Source organism: Mesocricetus auratus, unplaced genomic scaffold, assembly GCF_017639785.1.
Source record: "Mesocricetus auratus isolate SY011 unplaced genomic scaffold, BCM_Maur_2.0 Super-Scaffold_100027, whole genome shotgun sequence".
NCBI classification, from domain to species: Eukaryota; Metazoa; Chordata; class Mammalia; order Rodentia; family Cricetidae; genus Mesocricetus; species Mesocricetus auratus.
The window spans coordinates 4,155,052-4,182,872 of NW_024429208.1; the positions used below are offsets into that span (position 1 = coordinate 4,155,052).

Genomic DNA, 27,821 nt, shown 5'->3' on the forward strand with positions numbered 1-27,821 from the left:
CACAAAAATAAAGACAAACGTGCACTCCACCCATGGCGCTCATCTACAAATAAATAAGCATGGGGGAGAGGCAGGCAAGGAGTGGGATAAAAACCCAAACTTAACGTCTTTTCAGGCACTGCTTGAAGCATTTGGTGAACATGGAAATAAACGGGAGTTTGCTCTACCAGTCAGGGCACCAAATGCCCAACACAGGGCAAAGGGCGCGCACCTCCTTGCTTTTCTCCCAAATCCCGATCAATTGCTTCACCTGGGAGCCTTTCAAAGACAGCCTAATTGTCTCCAGTCCCTCCCTCATCCTGCGTGAACTCAGCAATCTCCACCTGGTCACCAGGGGGGAAAGTCTTGCTGTCAGAGCCAAGAAACACGTCGGTACCGTACGGCAGTCTTCTGCCCGACTTCAGTCTGTACAACGCAACTACAAGCCAAAACCCTTGGTCCCCAGCCTAAGTCACCGGTCTCCATTTTTTCCAGCGGTGTTCGGTCAAATAAGCCGGTCTCCGCTCCCTCTATTCCCTGAATTCAGCAAGCTTGTCAAAGCTCCCAAGGCCAACCAACCCCCTGCCAAGGACTCCAGTCTCTTCGCGGAGTTCCCGCCCCCGAGATCGGCCCCTTTCCTCCACTTTCTGAAGACTCTTCTGACACTCCGGGTCCTCTTCTAGATCTCGCTACTCCCCGGCACAACTCTGCCTTCCTCGTCCTGCTCAGCCGATTGTCATCTGTGTGCGCTCTCCCTCCCCCGAAAAAAGTTGCTTTTTTTTTTCTTCCCCCCTAATCGCTCCTCACACGGAGACACACACGATCTAGTGTCAGTTCCGAGGTCCCTCCCGCGCCCCGGCAGGGTTCGCCCCCGGCACCTAACACACTCCCTCGGGTCCCCTCACAGCCCTGTCACCCCCAGTTCCTTCGCACCTATTTAGAAGAAAAAAAAAAATACCCCACAAGGCTCATTCCCTGGGGCTGTTGACTTCCCAGAACACACCGCCTTGGCTTCGATCCCACGACTACGACTTCTCCCCTCTTCCCACGTTCGTCGGGCCCGGACTCCCCAGCCACCTTCCGGCCCGGGCCCTGCCCTGTCCCGCCAGCGGCGGGCTCGGGTGTTCCTTCCCTCGGGGCGGCGAGGCGGCTGCCAGCAGGGCTGGCTCCGCGTGGGGCCGGCTCACCAGTTGGTCATGTCCAGGAAGAAGGCGCAGCCGGCCGGGTTCAGCTGGAAGCCGAGCAGCCGCTGGAACTCGGAGATGAGCACGTCCTTGTCGGTGGTGCCCAGGCAGCTGAACTTCTGCATGAGCTCGGGGTCCAGGTCCACGTCCATGCCCTCCATGGCGGGGGAGGGGGGGCCCGGACGCCCAGCTTCCTCCGCCCCGGCCTGCTTCCCCACGGGCGGCCGCCGCGCCCGGGCCCCACGAAGGGCGACCCGCTGCTGGCCGGCGCCGCGCGCGCTGCTCCGAGGCAGGCCCCGGGCCTCTCACCGCCTCATGGGCTGCGCGCGCCGCGCCGCTCGCTCCCTCGCTGGCCTCTGGGATCGCGCTTCCCCCCCTCCCACCCCCCCCAAGCGCCCGCCTCCGCCGCCGCCGCCGCCGCCGCCGCCGCCGCCACCGCCGCCGCAGCCGCGGTTCGCAGGACAAGCCGCCTCCGCCTCCTCACGCAGCGCGCCCAATGCGCACGCGCGGGGGCCGCCCGGGCCCCGCCCCTTCCTCTCCCGAAGGCCCTCCCTCAGTGACGTCATAACCCGGTGACGTCTCTCGCGTGACCTCACCGCGGCGGGGCGGGGCGGAGAGGACAGGCGAAGGGAAGCGGGGTTCCGCGCTTGGGATGTGCAGCTGTGACCAAGCGACCCCGCCCCTGTGCTGATTGGGCACCAGAAGTCACCTCAGGGACCGAGAGCGAGGCAAGGTCAAAGTGTAAAGGGCACCGCCCCGAGCCGGCTCTGGTCCCTCGGCTCTGGAAGCACTTCTTCGGAAGGACGCCCTCCCGGGGGGACACAGCCGTGAACCCCTGCTCTCTGGCCTCTGCCTTGTCTTCATCGCGACGGCTTGTTGTTGTGCAACCTCAGCGTGGCTTCTCCCGGAAAAATAAGGGCGGCCTCTCTCTTACAGGCGTCAGTCACAGGTGCTGCCAGACCGATCGATCCTCCGAAAACGCAGGCCGACCGACGCCTGAGAATGCAGCCAGTCTAGTTCTGTCTTTAAAATCCACGACGAAACATGCCGGTGTACCGTGTGCGGTGTCTAACTACCCCTTTGAGGCCCCGTTTGAAAATGAAGGGTTAGAAAGCGGGGAGACCCATCTGCCCACTGTTAGCAAGGTTTTTTTCTGTCTATTATCACCCGTTGCCAGATACACCAAGGGCGGAGGAGGGGGTGGGTAAGAGATGATCTGCTGACAGCTAAGGGTGGTGGCACCGGTCTCACCCAGCACTTTAGAGGCAGAGGCAGTCAGATCTCTGTGAGTTCGATGCCAGCCTCATCTCCAAAGTGAATTCCACGACAGCCACGCCTGCATAGTGAGAATCTAATATTTTTTATTTTTTGGAAACAGGGTTTCTTAGTGTAACAGACCTGGCTGGCCTTAAACTCACAGAGATCGTCTGCCTCTGCCTCTATTGAGTACTGGGATTAAAAGGCTTGCACCACCACCACCACCGGGCAGGAGATAACTTTCCTTTTTTTAGAGGGGGGGTGGGTGGCTGACTCATGGGTATGGCAGAGAAAGGAGAATCATAAGCGGCCTACCCAAATCAGTCAGTATCAGGTTCAATTCCTCAAAAAATAAACGACACACCTGTCAGCGATCTTTGGCTTTAATATGCATGCGCACCAGCAGATAATCTTCTGCCCTGGGGTGGAGGCACTGGCCTGTAATACCTGCTCCGGTTGAACGCTGGAGTCCGCTATATAGGTCAGTTGGGGCTGCGTGAGATCCTTTTTGGGAGAGGGTAGCTTTAGGCCATGTACATTTAAGATTTGAATTCTCGGCCGGGCGTTGGTAGCGCACGCCTTTAATCCCAGCACTCGGGAGGCAGAGGCAGGCGGATCTCTGTGAGTTCGAGGCCAGGCTGGACAGAAAGCCTCCAAAACAATACAGAAAAACCCTGTCTCGTAAAAACAAAACAAAACAAAACAAAAAAAAGATTTGAATTCTCATCCCGCCAACTATTTGTAACAATAGGACCCATCCGTTAAGTTGACTTAGATAATAAAGTAACAATATATAAGCACAATGCATTGCTCAAATAAGAGTGAGACCTAGTATGGGTATTCAAAATGTAACTATCATTGTACAATGCACTAAATGTGAGGAGACAGCCCTTTCAGTTAGTATGGAGGGATTTTTTATTTTTATTTTATTTATGTATTTGTTTGTTGTTTTTCGAGACAGGGTTTCTCTTGGAGGCTGTCGGGACTTTTTTTTTAGTTGGCCTATATTCTATTTCACTTTTTCTTCCTGACCCTCTATGAAAACATGAGCTAAGAGGCTGGGAAGATGGCTCATCTTCCCAGCGAGTGTGAGGATATGAGTTTGAATCCCCAGCACTCACAAAGCTAAGCATGCGTACTTGGGAGGCAGAGGCAGGCAGAGCTCTGTGAGTTCAAGGCCAGCCTCATCTACAGAGCTAGTGCCAGGACAAACTCCAAAGCTACAGAGAGAAACCCTGGCTCGAATAACCAATAAACAAACACAAACACAGGGAAGGGGGCTGAAGAGAGGCCCAGTGGTCGCTTGCTGCTCCTGCCGAGGACCCAGGGTAAGTTCCAGCATCCACATCAGCCAGCTCACAACTGCCTGTGACCCTTATTTCCAGGAACGGAATATCCTTCTCGGGATTGTGCAGGTGCCTGCACACATGTGCACATACTAGCACACATACGGAAACAAAAATGAATCTTAACAAAAAAACGCATACATAATTTTTAAATGTTCATCAATCTTTAAAAGTCACTGGCTTTTCTTTTGTAACAAGCAAACCCAAAAGAGAAGAAAACCAAAATTTTAAAAGGCAAAACCAAAAGCCCCAAAGAGAGTCTGATTTATTATGATATTTTACTTCGTTCTTTTCACCAAGTACATCCCAATCTGCCCACACCCTGCTGTCCTGCTTCATCTGCGGTCAGGGTGAAGTTGGAGAGGAGGAAGGGTAAGGGGGAGGGGGCTGTGCTTAAGGAAACTGTGGTGCTACGCATTGCTTTTTCACAGGCTGGCTGACTCACCCGACCCTCAAGACTAGATCACATCAGGGTTATGACTATTACCACCTTCAGATAGTGAAATAAAAACCAGTGGAGTAAACACTATTCAAAGACAAATACAATCTGAATTTCAGAAAAAAAAAAAAACTGTGTCCACGTCTCTGCTTGGATTACAGGTGTGACTTATCATGTCCAGCTTCTGGGAATCCTTGTTTTTCGAGACAGGGTTGCTCTGTGTAGCTTTGAAGCCTGTCGTGGAACTCACTTTGTAGACCAGACTGGCCTTGAACTCATAAGGATCCGCCTGCAAGCCAGGTGGTGGTGGCGCACGCCTTTAATCCCAGCACTCGGGAGGCAGAGGCAGGCGGATCTCTGTGAGTTCGAGGCCAGCCTGGTCTACAGAGCAAGTTCCAGGACAGCCTCCAAAACAGTACAGAGAAACCCTGTCTCGAAAAAACAAAACAAACAAACAAAAAAAGATCTGCCTGCCTCTGCCTCTTGAGTGCTGGGATTATAGACATGTGCTACAACCACCTGTCTGGCTTAGTTTTGTTTTGTTTTGTTTTTAAGACAAGTCACTAGTGTGGCTGGCTGGCTGGCTGGCTTCTAACTCACTACAGAGTATCTGAAGTCAAGATGAGTGAAGTTAAGGCAGAAACGGAGATCTTTAGGAGTTCCAGGATAGCCAGGGCTACACAGAGAAATCCTGTCTGGAAGAAAACTCAAAAGGAGCAGTTGAAGTTGACTTTGAATTCCCAATCCTTCTGCTTCTACCTACTAATTGCTGGGATTACAGGGGCTGCCTTGATGACTATGGAATAGAGACTCTTGTTAGCCCAACTGAAGTCAGCTCGTCTGGGCTGCGGTTCAGGATAATCACCTGGCCATGTGCGTTGTATTCAAGTTTGACGATTGGTGCTGTAAGCAAATGCAGTTGTTGTTGCAGAGAGCTTGCTCAACAGTTCAACTTGATTAAAGATTATCAAATTAAACTTTACTTGCACAGGTATGTTTGAGTTGCAACCATCTCTCAAAAAGCAACTGTGAGGTCACAAGGAATAAAACTCAGGGTGAGCAGAATGAAAGCCTCTGTGTTCCTGACATCAGCAAAGCATCAGATCCTCCCAAACTACTCCAGGTTTTCTGCTCCTTCTTCCTTAGGACACAAATTGCCAAGTTAACACACAGAATGATGACCTGGACATCTTGTCACAAGGTGTAATCCCAGCACTTAAGAGGCAGAGGATCAGGATTTAAGGCCAGCCTTCACTGCTTAGCAAGGTCAAGGAGAGCCTGGGCTACAGGAGACCTTGTCTCAAAAAAGCCAAAAAGGGCCTCGTATGGTGACACACACCTGTAATCTCAGCACTTGGGAGGCAAAGGATGGAGAATCAGGAATTGAGGGCCAGTCTCAGCTGCATAGTGAATTTGAATCCAGCCTGGGTGATGTGAGCCTCTGGCTCAGACAAAACAAAACAAACATGTGTTATTAGAGCCAGGCAGGGCAGCTTCCATCTACAATGCCAGTCCTGGGGACTGAACTAGGAGCACTACTGTTTAAGATCAGTCTGGCTATGTAGTAAAAAATGTGTTATTAGAGCCAGGCAGGGTAGCTTCCATCTACAACGCCAGTCCTGGGGACTGAACTAGGAGCACTGCTGTTTAAGGTCAGTCTGGCTATGTAGTGAGTTTGAAGACAGTTTGAGCAACAAAAGACTCTTACATCAATAAATGAAAACAAGGAGCTGTGCCAGGCAGTGGTGTCACATGCCTCTAATCCCAGCACTCTGGAGGCGGAGGCAGAGGCAGGCAGATATTTGTGAGTTTGAAGCCAGCCTGGTCTACAGAGTGAGCTCCAGGACAGCGAGGGCTACATAGAGAAACCCTGTCTCAAAAAAACAAAAAATGGAGCCGGGCGGTGGTGGCCCAGCACTCGGGAGGCAGAGGCAGGTGGATCTCTGCGAGTTCGAGGCCAGCCTGGTCTACAGAGCGAGTTCCAGGACAGCCTCCAAAGCCACAGAGGAACCCTGTCTCGAAAAACCAAAAAAAAAAAAAAAAAAAAACCCAAAAAACCAAAAAAAAAAAACCCAAAAATGAACAAGGAGTTGAGAAAATGCAAGCTGAGAGAGAGAGAGAGAGAGAGAGAGAGAGAGAGAGAGAGAGAGAGAGAGGAGAGAGAGAGAGAAGAGAGGAGAGAGAGAGAGAAGAGAGAGAAGAGAGGAGAGAGAGGAGAGGAGAGAGAGAGGAGGAGAGGAGAGGAGAGAGAGGAGAGGAGAGAGAGAAGAGAGGAGAGAGAGGAGAGAGGAGAGAGAGAGGAGGAGAGGGGAGGAGAGGAGAGAGAGAGAGAGAGAGAGAGGGAGGAGAGAGAGACTGCTTCAGAGAAGTGGTGGTGAAGTGGCCTCTGAGAGCCTGCGTACAGTGCATGCGCGCGCACACTCACACACACACAACTTGAATATTTTTACTATAATTGAATATTTATTACTATGTTGTGTGACTATGTGTGTGCGTGGAGCATGTGTGACTATCAGAGGACAACTTTTGGGAGATGGTTTTCTCCTTCCAGTGTGGAATCTGAGGCTCAAACTCAGGTTTTTGGGCTTGCATGGGAAATGCTTTTACCCACTGAGCCATCCAACCAGGCCAATAAATTAATCTTTAAGTGGGAAAAAAGATATTTTCAAGAATAAATTACATAATGTTAACCATACCTCTTTTTAGGTGGTCAGTTTACAGGGAATGTACATGCTCAATTTTTTTTCTTGGTTTTTCAAGACAGGGTTTCTCTGTGGCTTTGGAGTCTGTCCTGGAACTCATCCTGTAGACCAGGCTGGCCTGGAACTCAGAGATCCACCTGCCTCTGCCTTCAGAGTTCTGGGATTAAAGGCGTGCTTCAGAGTTCTGGGATTAAAGGCGTGCTTCAGAGTTCTGGGATTAAAGGAGTGCTTCAGAGTTCTGGGATTAAAGGCGTGCTTCAGAGTTCTGGGATTAAAGGCGTGCTTCAGAGTTCTGGGATTAAAGGCGTGCGCTGCAGCGGCAGCTGCCGCCACCGCCACCAGCAGCTACATGTTCACTTTTATTTTTGAGGCATGGTCTCACTATGTAACCTTGGCTGACCTGGATCTCTTTATGTAGACCAAGCTGGTAGCCAGGGTAACTTTCACCTTTTGTCCTCCTGCCTCCCCATTCCAGGTGCTAGAATTGTAGACAAGGGCCACAACTGGCTTATAAGATCCTTTTTATTTAAGGTTTGTTTCTCCCAAGTTTTGAGAGGTAAATATAGCAGCCCCCATCCTTAATTTACCAAATCATTTTTCTTGTATTAAAAAGTTTGACCTCTGAAGGGAAATCCCACGGTCAAAGAACCACAGCTGGCTTTGGCTGAGTTGTGTGTACAACCCCTACAGTCATTCTGTTTCAAGAACACATTTTCCTGGCCACAGAGCTCCCCCAGGGGTTTTTCTATATGCGTTTGTTTACTCTGACCTCAAGATTTTTTGGATCATGAGCAAATCAGCAAAAAGATTACAGATAGAAAGGGGATACACAACAGCCTTAGATGTCGGTGAACCCCCACATGTTGAGTTGGAAAAAGTCCCAGTGTTTCTCTGTTCTGACGTTCTTTCTAAATTGGAGAAGTCCAGGTATTACTCAGTGACTGTCCCCTGTCCTTGGAGCCTGAGAGAAATGTGACTCTTTAATTCTGACATTATACCATTGACTTGGTAGAGTTCTCAAATTATTCTCATCCAAAGAAAATCCTTCAGAAGTTCTACTTATTATTCCTTTTTTTTTTTTTTTTTTTTTTGGTTTTTCTCTGTGGCTTTGGAGGCCCAAGTGCTGGGATTAAAGGGGTGTGCCGCCACCGCCATCTGGCTTATGCTACTTTTTTGTAATTATTGATTTAAATTTTAGTTTTAACAATTGTTGATGGCAGCCAGGCATTGGTGGCACACACCTTTATTTTAGTCCCAGCACTCAGGAGGCAGAGGCAGGCAGATCTCTGTGAGAAACAGAGAAACCCTGTTATGAAAAAAAAATTATTTATGGCCTGGTGTGTGCGGGCCTCTGCTTCCAAACCTTGATGATCCGAGTGCATTCTCTGATTCCTGCAGCACATGTGTGCTATGAGCACTTAGAAAATGGAGAGTGTAGGGCTTTAACCACAGGCGGTTCAGAAATGGCAGTGCTCAGCAGTCATAGGATTGGAAATGGCAGTGCTCGGCAGTCATAGGATTGGAAATGGCAGTGCTCTGCAGTCATAGGATTAGAAATGGCAGTGCTCGGCGGTCATTAGGATTGGCACTGCAGAGTGAGGCTGTAGGAAAAGGACTAGATGTGGTCTGAGTGTCCCGGAGGTTTGGGGAACAAGTCTGTGATACATACACCAGCTTATCAGAGATTAGGGGCGTTCGAAGGTCAGTATGTTGTGTGTATGTGTGTGTGTGTGTATACACCCCAGTTCAGAGTTTCAGAAGCAGACATATCTGTGCTCTGACTTTCAGTGGCTTCCTAGGTGCATTGTAAGTACTTGGGACCAATGCTACTCTATTTTAATTCTTTTCCTGACACCGTCCACTCAGTCACATATGGCTGTGCTCTGCCAGGTATTTCCCTGAGCAACCTTGAGAAAGAAAATTTTGTTTGTTTGTTTGTTTTTGTTTTTCGAGACAGGGTCTTTCTGTATTGTTTTGGAGACTGTCCTGGAACTAGCTCTGTAGACCAAGCTAGCCTCGAACTCACAAAGATCTGCCTGCCTCTGCCTCTTGAGTGCTGGAATCAATGGCGTGCGCCACCAATGCCCGGCTGAGAAAGAAGTTTTAAGATTTCTTTCTTTTTTTTTTTAGGGTTTTTTTTTTGGTATTCCCTTCAGTAACTTGAATCCACAGATATAAGTAGTATATAACCAGAGAGTGACAAGTAAACACAGATTATACACGCAACGTTCTGCTCACAAAGGTTACACGTGCAGGTACAGGAATTAGAAGCGTGAATCTAGAATTACGGCCAAACTGTTCTTAAAATGCAGAAATGTAAAATCACATCCTGAAAACATAGAGATGGTTCACACATCTCAAAGATCAAATGTTGCTTATACCAGATATGTATGACAGCTGCAGGATTCAAGTGACAAGCAATAGGTTTTCAAGAAATTAATACTGGTCAGAGAGAACAGGAATATTTTTACATTTCACTGAAATAACATTTGACTACTAGAATACGAAACCTAGCAGGAACTCAGGGAGAAAAGTTACAAATCTAAAGCCAATTACTTAATATTTCTTATCATCTAAACAGCATGACATTGAAAGAAAACTGCACCTGCATTCAAATTGCCAATCTCACATGAATGAAGTTCTCTAAAAATGAAATGCAACCAAGACAGCTTCCAAAGTCAAATGAAAAGTCTGCGAGGCTCAGATTAAAATGTGGAATGTTTTAGATGAAGAGTAAAATACAATTGGTTTTGGCCTTTATTGAATGGAATCAAAAGTTGACATTTCTTTGAAGCCTCAAACTGCTAAATTTCATTTTTCTGAATGGTTCTGTTATCTTTCTCTTAGTGGTGCACGTTGTTTTCCATAGCTTACAACAGTCAATCTCTAGGAAGTACTTTTGTCTGTTGCCATTCTGATGAAACAAAAACTTTTCACTAGCTTAACTGTATGTGTACTTTGGGATACGACACTTAAACACGTGAACAGACATCTTATTTTTCCACTAAAACAAAAGAGTACAATAGTTTTCTAACTATCAGTATTGTATTCTTAAAAGGTTAATATTAAAATCAAAGAACCATTATTTACCTTGAAATAATTAAGCTTCTTGTACATCTTAAGTTTGTTTTTGAACTTGTCTTTCTCTCAGGTTTCAGTCTCTCTGCCTTTTTTTTCCTGGAGTCGGTGGGTGTCAAGACAGGGTTTCTCTGTGTAGCTCTGGCTGTCCTGGAACTCGCTCTGTAGACCAGACTAGCCTCAAACTAAACTCAGAGATCTGCCTGCCTCTGCCTCCCTAGTGCTGGGATTAAAGGCGTGTGCTGCCACCACCTGGCTAATTTTTAAACTTTTATTGGTTTTGTGTGTGTGTGTGTGTGTGTGTGTGTGTGTGTGTGTGTGTACATGTGAGAACAGGTGTTTGAAGAGTTCATAACAGGGTGGCTGGAGAGATGGCTCAGAGGTTAAGAGCACTGACTGCTCTTCCAGAGGTCATGAGTTCAATTCCCAGCAACCACATGGTGGCTCACAACCATCTGTAATGAGATCTAGTGCCCTCTTCTGATGTGTAGATGTACATTGAGCCAGGATGTTGTATTCATAATAAATGAACCTTAAAAAAAAAAGAGTTCATAACAGAATATCAGATCCCTGGAGCTGGATTTACAGGTGATAGTGAGCTATCTGATGTGGGTGCTGGGAGCTGAACTCTGGTTCTCTGAGTAGAGGTGTAGCAGGCTGTCTTTTGGATCACCAAACAGCTCCCAGATCATGACACAAAGACTTATTATTAGTTATGAATGTTTGCTCTTATCTTATGCTTGTCCACCAGCTTTTTTTTTTTTTGAGACAGGGTTTCTCTGTGTGGTTTTGGAGGCTGTCCTGGAACTCGCTCTGTAGACCAGGCTGGCCTCAAACTCACAGAGATCCGCCTGCCTCTGCCTCCCAAGTGCTGGGATTAAAGGTGTGCGCCACCAACTCCCGTTGAGACAGAATCTTAAGTAGCACAGGATGGCCTTGAAATTCTTCGAATCCTCCTAACATCTGCCTCCCAATCGCTGGGATTAGATGTGTGCCCTACGGTGCCAAGTTTATATGGTGCTGGGAATAGAACCCAGAACCCTGTATGCTAGGCAAGCACTCTTATGGAGACACCGTCTTGAGACACACTAGACACAGATAACAGTTGTGAAGAATAATGAGGAAGTTAGAACAAAACAAAGTGGTTCCTTTGAAATGATTCATCAGGTTCCCCCAGAGTTTTACAGGAAATTCCAATAAGCCCTGAGCTTTTGGTTAAACAAAAGAATCCAAAAGCAAAGCACTCAGTGCTCCTGCTGACCTCAGGTGTGACAGTGTGATGGCCAGGGCAGCTCCCCACACGCCCAGAGACTCAGAGAAATGAGGTAAGTGACTTCATAGGGGACGGCCCAGCCGACCCTCTTCTTCCAGGACACTCTTCATCTACAAATTGTGGTGAGTCATCAGTCTCCAGAATGCAAGGGTGGTGGTGGTGGTGGTTATGCCTATGCATGTAGATCTGCTTCTGGAAAGTTCTCCCTTCCCCCTCCCCTTCTCCAGCTTTCCCTTCAGTCTCACTTCTGCTGTGTCACATGAGTTTTCAGAAGATGTTGGTGATGGGCTGCAGGGACGGCTCAGCAGTTAAGAGCACTGGCTGCTTTCCCAGAGGACCCAAGTTCAATTCCCAGCATCCCCATGGCAGCTCACAACTGTCTGTAACTCCAGTTCCAGGGGATCTGACACCTTCATACAGACATGCTGACAAAACAATGATGTACATAAAAATACACATATCTCGCCTTTAATCCCAGCACTTGGGAGGCAGAGGCAGGCGGATCTCTGTGAGTTTAAGGCCAGCCTGGTCTACCGAGCGAGTTCCAGGACAGCCTCCAAAAACAATACAGAGAAAAACCCTGTCTCAAAAAAACAAAAAAAATAAACAAATCTTTCAAAAAAAATAGTTAAAGCCGGGCGTTGGTGCCTTTAATCCCAGCACTTGGGAGGCAGAGGCAAATGGATTTCTGTGAGTTCGAGGCCAGCCTGGTCTACAGAGTGAGTTCCAGGACAGCCTCCAAAACAATACAGAGACACCCTGTCTGGAAAAAACAAAAACAAAACAAAACAAAGACAACACAGTTCAGTCCCTAACTCTGTCCCAGAGGGAGCTGAGCTGAGAGCTGGGGGGGCTTCATTTCTTCAGACCTATGATCTGACACTGGTTTTGGCTGTTTTGGTTATTTTAAGTTTCAAATAATAGTTCTATGAAAATAAGTTCAATACATAGCTACTTCCTATACCAAATGCTGTTAACTTTTAAAGTTCCTATTTTTGGTGATTTGAATATAGTAGAGAACTCGTTTGGTACTATTCTTGCCATCTAAATTTAAAAATTGTTTTTCATTATATTTTTTCTTTCTTAAAAAATAATGTATTTATTTTATTATTTTTGTGCACTGGTGTTTTGTCCACATCTGCATCTGTGTGAGGATGTCAGATTCTGGTTTCAGACAGTTGCTAGCTGCCATGTGGGTGCTGTGATTTGAACCCCGGGGTCTCTGAAAGAGCAGTCAGTGCTCTTAAACTACTGAACCATTTCTCCAACCCTTTCAATTATTTTGAGGTTATAATTACATCATTTTTTCCTTCTCCTTCTTCCCCCAAAGCCAGTGGTTCTTAATCTGTAGGTCCCCACCCCTTTGGCAAATTTCTGTCTCCAAAAATGTTCATAAAGGTAGCAAAATTCCAGCTATGAAGTAGCAATGAAAATGGTTTTATGGTTAGGGTCACCATAACATGCAGTATTAAAGGGCTGCAGAATTTGCCAGGCTGTGGTGGCGCACACCTTTACTCCCAGCTCTCGGGAGGCAGAGGCAGGTGGATCTCTGTGAGTTAGAGGCCAGCCTGGTTTATAGAGCCACACATAGAACCCCTGTCTTAAAAAAATAATAAAAGCCGTGTTGGCGCACACCTTTAATCCCATGCCTAGTTGTAGTGTGTGGGAATCACGACACCCAGGGGAGAGCTGCAGCCTCCCTACCCTTCCCCGAGGCCACTCCAGATGTGCACCTTGCTTACAAAAACTAGCCCTGGATACAAGGAGCTTCAAAGCAATTCCCTGACTTTCAATATCCCTAACAGTCGTAACTCTAAGGTACCAGAAGCATAAAGTAATGGATTCCCCAGGAATTATGCTGTGAAAGGGACCTGCTTATGGTCCTTCCAGAGAAACTGGAGCTCCTGGGGCGGGGCTCCTGGGGCGGGGCTTCCTGGGATCCACCTAGATCACTGGGGTAAGGGTGAAGTGGAAACAGATCAGGAGTTGAGTCGGGTGTAATAAGGTCTAGAGTCCAAGAGGCCAGAGTACGTCAACAAGTACAGCACAACTGAGCAGAGCCTGGCACTGACCATGGGCACGGGGGTGGGGTGGGGGTGGGGCTCGGCTTCTGTATGACAGAGAGGGCCTTTCTCTCCTCCGTGATTGGGCAGGACTCAGAGAGGTGGGGTTTGTACTTTCAGACTTCAGGACCGGTGGTGCCTCAGCAGATACTGGCCACTATGCCTGGCGGCCCCCGTTTGACGTCTTTAATCTCTGGGTGGAAGCAAGAGCAGACTCTCTTAAAGCATCCTCTGATCTTAACACACGTACGCACACAGGCGCACACACGCAGCACGAACCCACAACACACGTTCAGCACCCATGCACCAAATAAATGTAAGAAGTTTTCCTTGAAGTTGAGTGTGGTGAAGCCTGCTGCTCACCCTGGCACCTGAGGAGCAGAAGCAGGATAGGCGCAGGTTCTACATCAGCATAGCCTACACAGTGAGTTCCAGGGCGTCCACGGCAGAAGGATGGACGCAGGTTCTACATCAGCATAGCCTACACAGTGAGTTCCAGGGCGTCCATGGAAGAAGGATGGATGTAGGTTCTACATCAGCATAGTCTACACAATGAGTTCCAGGGCGTCCACGGCCAGGTACAGACACTTGCCTGGGCCTGGAGATGATGTCGCACACCTCTTTTATGTTTTTTTTTGAAACCAGGGTTTCTGTGTGTAATAACACTGGCTGAATGGTGCACACCTTTGATCTCAGCACTTGACAGAGGCAGGAGAATCTCTGTATGAGGCCACAATGAATTCTAGGACAGCCAAGACTACATAGAGAAACCTTGTCTGGAAACACAAAAAAGAAGAAGAAAATAAATACCAGCCGGGTGTCGGCGGCACGTGCCTTTAATCCCAGCACTAGGGAGGCAGAGGCAGGCGGATCTCTGTGAGTTTGAGACCAGCCTGGTCTACAGAGTGAGTTCCACGACAGCCTCCAAAAGAAGCCCTGTCTCGAAAAACCAAAAAAGAAAGAAAAAGAAAAAAGAAAAAGAAAAGGAAAGAAATACCCTGATTGGGAACTCCAGAGGGCCGGCTACAGATTCAGGAAGTGTTCAGTGAGCTGGAAATGTAGTTCAGCGGTAGACAGAGCACTACTGCTTGCCTACCATGCACGAGGCCTTGGCTTCAGTCCCCAGCCCTGTCAAAGACAAGGCTTCAGTAAAAGCAGTTACATGCTTCAAGTAGATTCCAAATTTGATTTATAATCTGTACTTTATATTTTATTGTGTTTCCAAATTTGGTAGTTCATTAAACCCAGAGAACTTGGACATCTAATTTAGACAACAATGTAATAAAAATTATGTATGAGGTTTCTTTGTTTAGTTTTGCTTGGGGGTGGGTGAGTATATAATCATGTAGAGGTCAGTGAAGGATATCATGTGACTCCCTCAATTGCTCTCTACCTTTTGTTTTTTGTTTTTTGGCTGGAAATGGTGGTGCACGCCTTTAATCACCAGCACTCGGGAGGCAGAGGCAGGAGGATCTCTGTGAGTGTGAGGTCAGCCTGGTCCACAGAGTGAATTCCAGGACAGCCAGGGTTATACAGAGAAACCCTGTCCCCCAAAGCCAAATATATATATTTTATGACTTTGTGTATTTTGCTTGTATGTATTTATGTGTATGTAGCACATGCATTCCTGTCCACCTTATGTTTTGGGACAGAGTTTCCCACTGAACCTCAAGCTAGACTAGGCTGGCTGGCCAGCAAATCCCCAGGATCCAGCTGTATCCAACTCTCCATGGTGGGGTTATGAGCACACACAGCCGTGCCTGGCTTTCACCTGAGTGCCGGAGATCTCAAGTCAGTCCTCTGGCTTTCACAGCAAGTACTAACCCTGAGTCATTTCCCCAGGCCCTATGTGTGGTTTTAGAAAACTGCAGTGTGTGTGTGTGTGTGTGTGTGTGTGCGCGCGCGCGCGCGCGCGCACGCATACATTCATATTGTGGTGTATGTGTGGAGGTCCAAAGGACCCAGGTTCAATTCCCGGCACCCACACAGCTGCTCTGTAATTCCAGTTGTAGGACATCTGACACCTTCACACCAGTGCACATAAAATGTTAAAGTAAAAAAAACCAAAACCCAATACCAACCAACAACTAAAACAATGCACAGGCCAGAGAGATGGCTTGGTGGATAAAAGCTCTTGGACAACCCAAGTTTGACCCTGGGGGCTCAGTGTGGAAGAGAGCAGACTTCCACAGGCTGTCCTCTGACTGCCACACTAATGCTTGTGACACTCCCTGTGCTGTGTGGCATGCTTGCTCCCACACTGCTTGTAGCACACCTGTTTGCACACTCACCCTGCTGCTTAGTTTTTATTCTCAATTTGACACAACCTAGAGTCACCTGGTTGATGGCTGTTTTGTCAACTTTATTACATCTGGAATCCAAAATTAACTAAAACATCATCTAAAAAAATGGTTGGGCACATCTACGAGGGACTTTTTTTCTTTCTTTTTCCGAGACAGGGTTTCTCTGTGAAGTAGCCCTGGCTGTTCTGGAACTCACTTTGTAGACCAGGCTGTCTTCTAACTCAGATCCACCTGCATCTGCCACCCAAGTGCTGGCAGTAAATGCATGCTCCCAGACTGTCCCACTACATTTAAACATTTTCATTTAATTTTGTACGCCAGCATGCAAATGTGTGCCAAGATGTTCCTGCAAAGCTGAGAATCCGTTTTTCTCGTTCTACACATTATTTGAACTTCTGGTTCTCCTGCCTTGGGAACTTCCTAGTCATGAAGCATCATTCAGAGGTACATTTTAGAGGCATGATCTTGTGCATAGGGAAGGCCACACCTTGGTGCTTTGAAGGGCATGTCTGAAAAACCAAGGCTCTCCAACTGTAGCAAAGGCAGTAGGTTCTCACGCACTGGCTGTTTGGTCCACAGAGAGGTTAGCGCTGGACTCTGACTATCTGAGCTCACGTCCTGACTTCACCACTTACTAACTTCGCAATTTTGTGCAGATAATGTCCCCTCTTTGCTGCTGAATTTCATTACTAGTAAAAAAATAAATAAATAAACCTTGCATCCAATCCCATCAGATAACAATGAAAATCTTTGTCTAACCCTGATCTCCCACCTAGGTGCTTAATAACTGGTAGTTTCATGTTTGTTTCCTTTTTTTTTTTCCATTCAAGAGCCAAGACTATTTACCCCAGGGCAACAGATCTGTGTGTGGAGTGTGTGGTGTGTGTGTGTGTGTGTGTGTGGTGTGTGTGTGTGTGTGTGTGCGCGCGCGCGCGCGTGCTCGAGTGTTCCCGTCGTAGCTTTTTAGCTGGGCACTGCTTGAGTTAGACTGAAAACATTCTGTGCTAATAAAGTGAGCTCAGGGAAGCTATCCTGCCCAAGTAAAGAGAGGCATCCAGTCAGCGAGTAATAATGATGCCCTGTCAGTAAGATGTTACTCAGAGCCTACCCGCTAAACCTGTTCTTCCGCCTGGCTCCCCCACCCCCTCACTGCCATACCTGTTGCTCTAATAGTTTTAGGTTAATAAAGAGGTTCAAAGGACAACACATTCTCCCGGCCCTGGGACTTTAGCCTTTTCTATTCTTAGCTGTGAACTCTCTGTTTACCACAAGGGAGGCAAAACATTCACAGAAGGAACTAATGAATCATTACTTCCTTCTCACTTGCCAGGGATAGATAGTGTCTACTGCCACCTGGAAGTCACCAAATGAACAAGATAATTGTGGTCCCAGTATTTTTTTTCTTTCTTCACAGATCTCAGGGATACTGGACTGGTTATTTTGGGGAAAGGGGAGAGTTTGAGACAGGGTTTCTCTGTGTGGCTTTGGAGCCTATCCTGGAATTCACTCTGTAGACCAGGGTGGCCTGGAACTCACAGAGATCCACCTGCCTCTGCCTCCTGAGTGCTGGGATTAAAGGTGTGTGCCTCTACCGACAGGCTGGACTGTTTTTAATATTTATTTATGTGTATGGTGTTTTGTCTGCTTGTATGTCTGTGTATATGTATAGCTAGTGCCCAGAGACCAGAAGAGGTTTTTGGATCCCCTGAGATTAGCATTACAGTTTTTGTTTTGTTTGTTTGTTTGTTTTTTTTTTTTTTTTGGTTTTTCGAGACAGGGTTTCTCTGTATTGTCTTGGAGGCTATCCTGGAACTCGCTTTGTAGACCAGGCTGGCCTCGAACTCACAGAGATCCACCTGCCTCTGCCTCCCGAGTGCTGGGATTAAAGGCGTGCACCACCAACGCCTGGTTTAGCATTACAGTTTTAAACTGCTGTGTGGGTGCTGGGAATTGAACTTGGATTGTCTGGAAGAGCAGCCAGCGCCCTTAACTGCTAAGCCATCTCTCCAGCCCCTTACTCTGGCTTTTGGAGACTGTTTCAGCATGTAACTTCCACCTCTGCTTGACCTGGAAATTCCTATGTAAACTAGGCCGGTTACCAAGCTGGGAGAATCCCCCTGCTTCTGCCCTGAGTGCTGGGATTACAGGGGTGTTACCACACCAGGCATTACATTCTATAATTTTAGGATTGAGGAAGAATACAGGAGACTGAGGTGATTAAGGAACCAGTAAAGACCTGAGTTATCTGAAGGTACAGTGGAAATCAGTACCTCAACATGACATCGCGTTTGAATTGGGCTTTGCAAACTGACCTAGGTACGGTAGCTTTTCCCTATTTCTTTGACAACAGCATGGCTCCCAAGTTTTGGGCACCCTTCCCTCATTCTCTGGAGCTCAAGTTAAAAGGCAATCCACTAGCTGGGCATTGGTGGCGCACGCCTTTAATCCCAGCACTCCGGAGGCAGAGGCAGGCGGATCTCGGTGAGTTCCGGGCCATTTTGTCAGATCCCCTGGGGTGTGAGCTACAGATGGTTGTGAGCTATGTGCATATTGTGAATGGAACCTGGGTCCTCTGCAAGAGCAACACATGTTCTTAACCGCCAAGCCAACTGTCTAATCCCGCACAAGCATTTTTTACAGTTGATCTGTCTGAAATGCCACAAGACTTATTACCTGTACTTTTCAGATGAAGAAACTGGAGGCTCAGAAAGAGTAGCACAGCTAGGAATCAGTGAAGTGAGACAGCTGTTGCTGTTTTTTTGTTTTGTTTTGTTTTTTCGAGACAGGGTTTACCTGTGGCTTTGGAACTTGTCCTGCAGCTCGCTCTATAGACCAGGCTGACTTCGAATTTATAGAGATCCTTCTGTCTCTGCCTCCCGAGTGCTGGGATTAAAGGCGTGCACCACCAACGCCCGGCTGTCAGCTAGCTTTAAAACTGGTGACACTAGGCCTGGTGGTGTCTCAAGCCTTTGACTCCCAGCTCTCGGGAGGCAGAGGCAGGAGGATCTCCGAGTTCGAGGCCAGCCAGCCAGATCTACAGAGCGAGTGCCAGGGCAGCCTAGGCTGTTAGAGACAACCTGTCTGAAATAAATAAATTGAGCTCCCCTCTTCCCTGCTTCATTTCTCCAAGCGTAGGACTTTGGTTCACTAACCGTTGTCTTGATCGATCTCAGCTTCCTGCTAATCAGGTCTCCGAGAACGAGAACTTCTACCTGCTTTGGTTCGGCTGTTTCCCCAGCACTTCGCGCAGCAGAGCAGGGAACACACTAGAGGATCTCTGCTCTTTGGAACCCTTTGTTGAGAGAGTGAAATGACACCCTGCCGAGCGCCAAACGCCGATCGTGAGTAACTGAGCGCGGACTGAACCTCATAGGCTCCCATACCACACTTCCTGGCCGTCCTCCGCGAAGCGGAGCTCCCCCAAAGCGGAAGTCCCGTCCTCGTCTCATCGCCCTCCGGCCGTGTCGGCGCGGGCTGTGTGCGTCACTTCCCGGCGGCGCGGAAGCAGGTAGCCAACGGCCTGCGGAGCAACATGCCCAAGTGAGTGTGGGCCGAGGTCTGGCCCGGCGGAGTCGGGGTGCTCGGCCGGGTGTTCCTGGGGGCGGCGGGCCGCGGGTTCCGGCTCTCACTGCTCCGCGGGGAGGGCGAGCGCCTTGGGGAGAGGCCGGGAGGGTGGGCGGCGCTGCTGCCGCCCCTGCAGGGCGCGCTCGGCCCCTCCCCACGCAGCTCAGCTTCTGTCAGAACGCTTTGTTTGACGCCTTGGAATCTTGAGGCTGAGGTGGTTTTTTTGCTTGTTTGCACCTCTCAGTGTTGTCATATTTTGTCTTTCCAGGTTTTATTGCGACTACTGTGATACGTATCTTACCCATGATTCTGTAAGTGGACGTCTTTTCATTGTGTCCAAACGCCTCGTATGCAAAATAAGTTTTTTATTGTAGTTTATTTGGGCCCAGGTATGTGGTTTACAGCCTGCTGGGTCTTTTACTGCCATTGTTCGTAGAAATTTGTTGGGAAGCGTCTCCTTTTTTTTTTTTCTTTTTTTCCACACCCTTTCTGTGATGGTCTTTGTAATTTGAAGGTATTTGCGGATAGATAAAGCTTTAGCGGGCTTGAGGATGAAAACATTTGCACGTGCAGAAACTGCATTTGCCTGTGGTCTCAGTACTTGAAAGGCTGAACCAGAAAGATGGTGTGAGTTCCAGGTTGGTTCAGGATACACACCACTGAGGCCTTGTCAAAATAACTCTTCCCCCAAAACCTAGGGGTGAGCTCCTACGATTCAATTTTCTTTCTTTCTTTCTTTTTTTTTTCCAGACAGGGTTTCTCTTTGTAGCCCTGCTTGCCTTGGAACTCACTCTGTTCACCAGGCTGGGCTCGAGCTCAGAGATCCGCCTGCCTCTTGCCTCTGGAGTGCTGGGCTTAAAGGTGTGTGGCACCACCATCCGGCTCAAATATTTGGTTATATCATATTATTCAAAAGTTTTATTAAAGCCCTGTGTTGGCGACCAGCCTGGTCTACAGAGGTAGTTCGAGGGCAGCCAGGGCTGTTACGCAGAGAACCCCTATCTCAGAAACATACAGACAAGCAAACAAACAAACAAAAGGTTTATTGGTAGACTTTTGGAGCAGGGGAGGCAGACTGTCAGGAACTGGCCTCGTGATGTCCATAGGTAAGCTGACAAGAGTTTCTGCTCACTCTCCAGTCTGCACTCTGTGGGCTGTCATCCTCTACAGGATGTGGACAGTGCTGTTCTAACTGGAAAATCCCTATAGAGAGAACCCCTGGAGGGTACAGGCTCTAGTCATGGTGTGGCCTACATTGCTTTGGTAGATGGAGTGGGTAGGCTGCAGGCATCACTGAGGACTTCCTGGATGTGTGAACTTGTTATGTAGACCAGGCCGTCGAGGTGCTTCTGCCCCGAATGCTGGGATTGAAGGCATGCATCACTACAACCAGCTTAAAGTACCGTAGCCCCTTAGAAGTGCTGAGTAAGTGTATTCAAGCTGCTATTGTCCTGTGGAGAAACCAAGGGCTTTAAGATAGCACTGTGATTCAGGCCAGGGCCATGCACACTTTTCTAAAATACCAAATTATGTTTTTAGATTGGTAACTATCTAGTCTTCATAGTATCCAAAGCTTTTCAGCTCTCTAGTTTTGGAAATGTGCTTCTGTGTCTGACGTGGCTTTTGTGTTGCAGCCGTCTGTCAGGAAGACTCACTGCAGTGGGCGGAAACACAAGGAGAATGTGAAGGACTACTACCAGAAATGGATGGAGGAGCAGGCCCAGAGCCTGATCGACAAAACAAGTATGCTTCCGTATAGCAGCTCACTGTGAGATACTCAGAGCCATTTGCTTGTGTTGAATGAGTGGAGTGGAAGGTCACTTGTTTCCCAGGAATCCCAGGAACACAGGAACGCATGAGAATTATTGCGATACTGCATAAGAGAACAGTGCATTCTGGGAGGTGGAGTAGAGAAGATGGGGTTCCTTCTGATTTTCCTGCTACTGGCAACAAAATTTTGTAGCACATTTATGTGAACCTATTTTTGCAAAATTGCAGTCCATGATTTTTTCTTTAAAGATTTATTTATTTTCCGGCCGGGCGGTGGTGGCGCACGCCTTTAATCCCAGCACTCGGGAGGCAGAGGCAGGCGGATCTCTGTGAGTTCGAGGCCAGGCTGGACCGACAGCCTCCAAAGCCACAGAGAAACCCTGTCTTGTAAAAACAAAAAAACAAAAAAAACAAACAAACAAAAAAGATTTATTTATTTTTACGTGCATTGATGTCTTTCTACTTGTACGTGTGTGAGGGTGTTAGGTACCCTGGAACTGGAGTTACAGACAGCTGTGAGCTGCCATGCAGGTGCTGGGAATTGAGCCCACGTCCTTTGGAAGAGCAGTCAGTGCTGTTAATCCCTGAGCCATCTTTCCAGCCCCTGCAATCCACAATTTTCAGAAGCTATTTTATAATTGGAAAATTATAGGAGTGGCTTTGAGAGACTTTATTTTAGCTTTCATGTTTGTAGCTCTGGCAAAAATTGAAGCTGGGATGTGGTGGTGTACGCATTTAATCCCAGCACTTGAGAGGCAGAGGCAGCTGGTGGATCTTGTCTATAAAGTGAGTTCCATGACTTCTGGGGTTGCACAGAGAAATCCTGTCTCTAAAAGCCAAAAAGAAGTAGTCAAAAGAATCCTAATTGTTGTGGGGGGAAAAAACTGTCTGGATGAATTCCAGACCACTGTTGGATCTGCCATATTCTTTTTGTTTGTTAGGAACCTTCTGTGTTTTGGGTCCAAGACTGCATTTCTTGTAGACCATGGGGTATATTTGAAACATAGCCTTTTCTGTTTTTGTTTTGTTTATTTGTTTTTGAGACAGGGTTTCTCTCTGTAGCTTTGAAGACTGTCCTGGAACTTGCTTTGTAGACCAGGCTAGTCTTGAACTCCTCCTGCCTCTGCTTCCCAAGTGCTGGGATTAAAGGTGTGTGCCACCAACGCCCGGTGAAACATGGCCTTTTCTAAACATTCACTTAGTTTCATGTGGTACAGATGGGCCTCCAACTTGTTGGGTGTGTTGGGGATGAGCTTGAATTCTAGATCTTCCTGTCTCAGATTCTCAAGTCCCAGGATTACAGACTTGTGCTTGGTCTGTTTGTCTGTCCTTGCATCCACATGTGGAAGTCAAAAAAGGATGTCTCTTTTTATGTTGGCGATAGTCATCTCAGATGTAGCCTTGATTGTCCTATAGCTTGCTATTTAGGCCAGACTGTCCTCAAACTCACCAGGACCTGCCTGCTTTAGCTTTCTGAATGCTGGAACTAAATAGAGGCAATTGTCTCCATGCCTGGCCTCTGTTTTATCACCCTTGGCCTCATTCACTTGAGCAGAATCCATTTCAGCTAGCCTATCTGGCCATTCAGAGTTGGAATAATCTACTTTTGTCTGTTCCTTATCTTATACAGGGGTTTCAGGCATGCATGGCTGGCTATACCTGGCTTTAATGTGGGTTCCAGGGACTTGAACTCCGGTCCTTATGTCTCCTGTGCACTGAGCCATCTCTCCAGCTTTGTTTGGGTATTTTGGAACTTGTGACAATCTTCCCTTCTTAGGTTAGAGGTGATAATTCCAGTAATGCTATCATGCCTAGCAATGTAAGTTCTTTTAGTGGTAGACTTTTGGAGCAGGGGAGGCAGACTGTCAGGAACTGGCCTCGTGATGTCCATAGGTAAGCTGACAAGAGTTTCTGCTCACTCTCCAGTCTGCACTCTGTGGGCTGTCATCCTCTACAGGATGTGGACAGTGCTGTTCTAACTGGAAAATCCCTATAGAGAGAACCCCTGGAGGGTACAGGCTCTAGTCATGGTGTGGCCTACATTGCTTTGGTAGATGGAGTGGGTAGGCTGCAGGCATCACTGAGCTGGGCATTGACTTCCTGGATGTGTGATTTGTTTATTTACTTATTTAGGGTGGTTTTGGGTTTTATTTTTTGGTGGTTATTTGTTTTGTTTGTTTTGAGGCAGAATTTCTTTGTGTAGCCTTTGCTGTCCTGAAACTCGCTCTGTAGACCAGGCTGGCCTTCAACTCACAGAGATCTGCCTCCCGAGTGCTGGGATTAAAGGCGTGCGCCACCAGTGACTGTTCTTAATAATCTGGAGCATCTAGTGCTTGTTTGTCTCAATTCTGATTGGTTCCCTCAGGGTACAGTTTGTGGCTCTTCCTGGTTGTGGTAAGGATGAGGCCTAGTCCCAGTATTGTTAGCCTGCAGCCTGTCGTGGCTTCACTGGTGTGAAGTTGGGTCTCTTTCGTGAATGCTGGTGTTATAGGTGTGCACCAACATGCCTGGTAACAGGTATTTTAGCTGTAGAAGTGGAGTCACATAGCTATTAAATGGATTAAATTATAAGAAAACTTTTTTAGTGTCTAAATTAGTAAATCAGTTAATTGCAGTTGTAACAATTGAGTATCTCAGTTTTAAAGCTGTAGTGCCACATGTAGTAACTTTGGAATACTTTTTAGTTAATAATTTAAAGATTTCAAAGAGAGAAGGTGGTTATTTTAGTAAAGGAGTTGCTGCATCTTAACACATCAATTGTTGTTTTCTTGCTTAAGCGGCTGCATTTCAACAAGGAAAGATCCCTCCAGCTCCATTCTCTGCTCCTCCTCCTGCCGGGGCCATGATCCCACCTCCCCCCAGTCTCCGTAAGTCTGAAACTTGTTAAATATGCAACTGCTCACATTATCCTTTACCATTAGCCTGGAAAACAATGGAACATGCAAACCTGCTTTAACCACGGCCTCCATTGTCTGTTTTAGCGGGTCCTCCTCGCCCTGGCATGATGCCTGCACCCCACATGGGAGGCCCTCCCATGATGCCGATGATGGGCCCTCCTCCTCCTGGGATGATGCCCGTGGGACCTGGTGAGTTGGAATGTGTCACATTTTAGTTGTGCAGTAAGTTTTAATTTGGCATTAAGGGGCATTCTATTAGCTGTAAGTATTGTAATATTGAATTTACTCGGTCTTTAATGATAGTTTTGGTTTGTCAGTATGATTGAATAGTTTAACAGCCTTGTGCTGTGAAAGCAGCATGAGACTGGCCCCTCCTTCCCCCGAAACTGGATTTCTCTGTGTAACTTTGCACCCTAGTCTCACACTCTCCCTCCCTTGAACCCAGAGATCCGCCTGCCTCTGCATCCCAAGTGCTGAGTTTAAAGGTGTGCGCCCCATCTGCCCGGTGAGGCTCCCCTTGTTAATTCCTCCATTTTGTTTCCTTGTCCGGTGTGACCCCTGGCCACTCTCAGTGGGGTGGATGAGCTCGTGGTCTCTTTAGAGGAGAGGTGGTTTCTGCTCTGATTGATGCAGAGCCGCCCTCCTGTTCAAGATTAACCGCGCCTCATCATTATACCCTTGGCTTAGTAGTTTTGTTTGTTTTTCATGCTCTTTTTTTCTGGTTTTGAGACAGGGTTTCTCTAAATGAGTGTCACAAAATAAAATAGTTAGTTTAAAGATGTTGGGAATCAGGAATGAGTGAGCCGTTGAAAGAAATGTAGCTGGGCATGGTGGCAGATGCCTGTAATCCTTCTGGAGTGATCCTCATTACTCCAGAGACTTATTTTGAGGCAAGATAGGCAATGTAGCTGACCCTATTTCTCTAAAATAAACAAGCAATAGAAAGACGACTTCAGAGGCTGACTCTCATTGTGTGTGCGTGTTGAAGCTGGGTCTGCAGCTCTGGATGGCCATCACACCCTTTTATTACCTTATGTGTGAGCCAAGACTACAGTAAATTAAAAGGTGAAGTAATTAAATCTACTGTGGATAGCAGAGAGGAAATATGGTCAGGGGCCCAGTTTGGATGCTTTATCTGGACCAGTGTCCTGTAAACACACAGATCGCAAGTGTGGGTGTGCTCGTGGTCCTTACAGATTCTGTACCTATATGTTGTCATTTCTCACATGCATTATCTGTGAGTGTGTGCATGTGTGTACTTGACATGTCAATCACCCTCCTATTGCCTTGAACTCTGGAACCCTCTGTCTCCTTTGTGCTGGCATTACAGGCTTGTACCCCACATACAAATTTGAACATGGTTATATGTTGAACTGTTTATGCCACAAGCCTTTAATCAAATTTGGGACACCAGCATGCATCTGTAATTTCAGTGTACCCACCCCAACTGATTGTTTTATTTCCCTTGTTGAGATACAAGCTCAGTGTGGAACTCTGGCACGCTAGCCTGGGCTTAAATAACCAGGCCGGCCTCACACTGCTACATTCGTTTTGTTTTGTCTCTGCCACCCAGGTGCTGGGTTACAGGCAAGTGCCACTGTGCTTGCAAATATTTACAAGGAGTTCATACAGCAGAAAATATAGAATATAACGGCAAAATGAGTATCCGAGCCCAGCATCGAGACAAGGAGTAGACAGTTGTTCTGAAGCTGCCATGTTGCTCTGTACCCTCTGACTTCGTTCCTCCCTCCCTGGCACATAGATCTGACTGGTTCATTGTTGACACGAACAAATTGAGTAATAGTTTCTAAACGGCATTTGTTAAATGAAAGCCTGTGTATTCTGTTTGATATAATTCCTCATTGCCTGCTATATTTCATGACTTGAGCTAAATGCGGTTACTATTAGGATTTCAACCTGGGTCTGATCACCTCATAGTTCCCAATAGTCACATAGTGGTGAGACCACCCTCAGCCTGGACGTGGAGGAGACAGCTCCTGTTACAAGGTGGAGATAATTGGCTGAAACAGCTGATTGGGCCAGGGGTGGTGGCACACACCTTAATCTCAATGGCTTGGGAGGCAGAGGCATGGGAGTCTCTGAGTTGAGACCAGCCTGGTCTACATAGTCAGTTCCAGGACAGCCAGGGATACACAGAGAAATCCCGTCTCAACCAAAAATAGCAGCAAAAGAAAAACAGACTGAGCAAACAGAACTAGCGTCCCTGGTGCCTTGTGAGCGGTGGTCTATTTATAGCCACTGCTGTCACTAGATCAGGATTGCCAGAGCTTTCTGTACTGACTTTTTCATCTTAGTTTGATGTCTTAAGTAACTTAAAATTTGATTTGTTGCATTTTTTCTATCTTTTTCTAGTATTTCTCAGGGTCCACTTTTTAGTTTTTGTTCTCCCTCCACACATTCCCCCCAGATAGGGTTTCTCTGTGTAGCCCTGGCTGTCCTGGAACTCACTCTGTAGACCAGGCTGGCCTCAAACTCACAGAGATCTGTCTGCCTCCGCCTCCCCAGTGCTGGGATTGATTAAAGGTGTGCACCACTACTACCCAGCTCAATTGAAGTCTCAAACTACCGTCTTATAAATGCTGTTTCTCATTCCTTTTCTTTTCTGTTTTGTTCCGCAGCTCCTGGAATGAGGCCACCCATGGGTGGTCACATGCCCATGATGCCTGGGCCTCCAATGATGAGACCTCCGGCTCGCCCTATGATGGTGCCCACTCGGCCTGGCATGACTCGGCCAGACAGATAATAGCAGAAAGGCTCCTCTATATCAGTTTTGTATTTCTTGTTTTGTTTCACCAGGACATCACGGTGCTGCGCCTGAGTGTGTTGTAGCTGCATGACAAGGAAGGCTTACCCCTCCCGAACACAGTAGTGCTGGAGGGGAGAAGGGGATAAACACAGTGCAGCTCTCACTCATTGTGAAAAAGTCAATAAAATTGTCGCTGTTTAGTTAAACGCGTATCCCTTTTCCTTCCTTCTGTGTTCTGTGTGTTGTACAGGAGGTGCAGCCAGCTGTGTTTGCCTAGCTTTTCTTCAGCATGTGTCATGAGACTCTAGCGAAGGTGTCAGTCCCTGTGCTTGCCTGTCTGTTTAACCCTGGAGGAAGGATGGCAGACAAGCCGAGTTGGATTTGAGTATATACTTTGCTTCATACTTATATCAGAGCAATATACACAATCAGAAGCAAAATTCTAGGGATCACAGCCCCTAGGCTCACAACCCGTGTATCTGATTGGCTTGTCAGCTTAAAATTCTCTGGATTCAAGCTTCGAGTCCCCGAGGTTTCCGGTCTTCAGTGTCAGGAGGGCTCTCAGCTTAGCAAACTGGCTTCTCAGGCAGAGGAGAGTTCTAGGAGATGTCCTTCAGACAGTCATGGTGGGCTCTGCTTCTCCATCCTGAGCTGGTCCTTAACTACCTTGCTTATCACACTGCCACACACGCACACTCGTACCTGTAGTAGTCAGGTGATGGGCCTGTGCTCACTTTCCTAATCTTCCAGACAGGCTCCTTACGTCAGAATTCTCTCTCTCTCTCTCCCTCCCTCCCTCCCTCCCTCCCTCCCTCCCTCCCTCCCTCCCTTTCTTTTTTTCTCTTGCCCTGGCTGTCCTGGAACTGCTCTGTAGATCAGATTGACCTCAAGCTCAAGAGGTCAAGATCTGCCTGCTTCTCACTCCTGTGCTGAGACTAGAGGGGTGTACCACCACTGTGTTGATGTCTAAGCCAGCCGGGCGTTGGTGGCGCACACCTTTAATCCCAGCACTCGGGAGGCAGAGGCAGGCGGATCTCTGTGAGTTCGAGGCCAGCCTAGTTTACAGAGCTAGTTCCAGGACAGTCTCCAAAACAATACAGAGAAACCCTGTCTTGAAAAACCAAAAAAATAAAAAAACAAAAAATAGGCCAAGCTAGTCTAGTCTACAGGGCCAGTTCCAGCACAGTCAAGTCTACACA

At 47.5% G+C, this 27,821-nt stretch overlaps 2 protein-coding genes across 8 annotated transcripts in view; one reads left to right on the top strand and one right to left on the bottom strand.

Moving 5' to 3' along the window:
• Nucleotides 1-1,537, bottom strand: part of Ilrun (inflammation and lipid regulator with UBA-like and NBR1-like domains) — a 59,224-nt gene extending 57,687 nt beyond the window's left edge. For 6 of the 7 annotated variants that reach the window (XM_005084883.4, XM_040732394.1, XM_040732393.1 and 3 more), the window contains exon 1: nt 1,167-1,537. In XM_005084883.4, the coding sequence (XP_005084940.1) occupies nt 1,167-1,324 (158 nt within the window). In that variant the 5' untranslated portion in view covers nt 1,325-1,537. The remainder of the gene's footprint in view (nt 1-1,166) is intronic. The other variant, XM_005084882.4, reaches the window with a different exon arrangement.
• Nucleotides 1,538-19,008: 17,471 nt separating this feature from the next.
• Snrpc (small nuclear ribonucleoprotein polypeptide C) lies at nt 19,009-26,828 on the top strand. Its single transcript, XM_040732282.1, has 6 exons — nt 19,009-19,164; nt 19,457-19,499; nt 20,823-20,931; nt 23,736-23,825; nt 23,940-24,044; nt 26,495-26,828. Exons 1-6 carry the CDS (start codon nt 19,157-19,159, stop codon nt 26,617-26,619), a joined length of 480 nt encoding a protein of 159 aa, XP_040588216.1. The 5' UTR covers nt 19,009-19,156; the 3' UTR covers nt 26,620-26,828.
• Nucleotides 26,829-27,821: the final 993 nt, after the last annotated feature.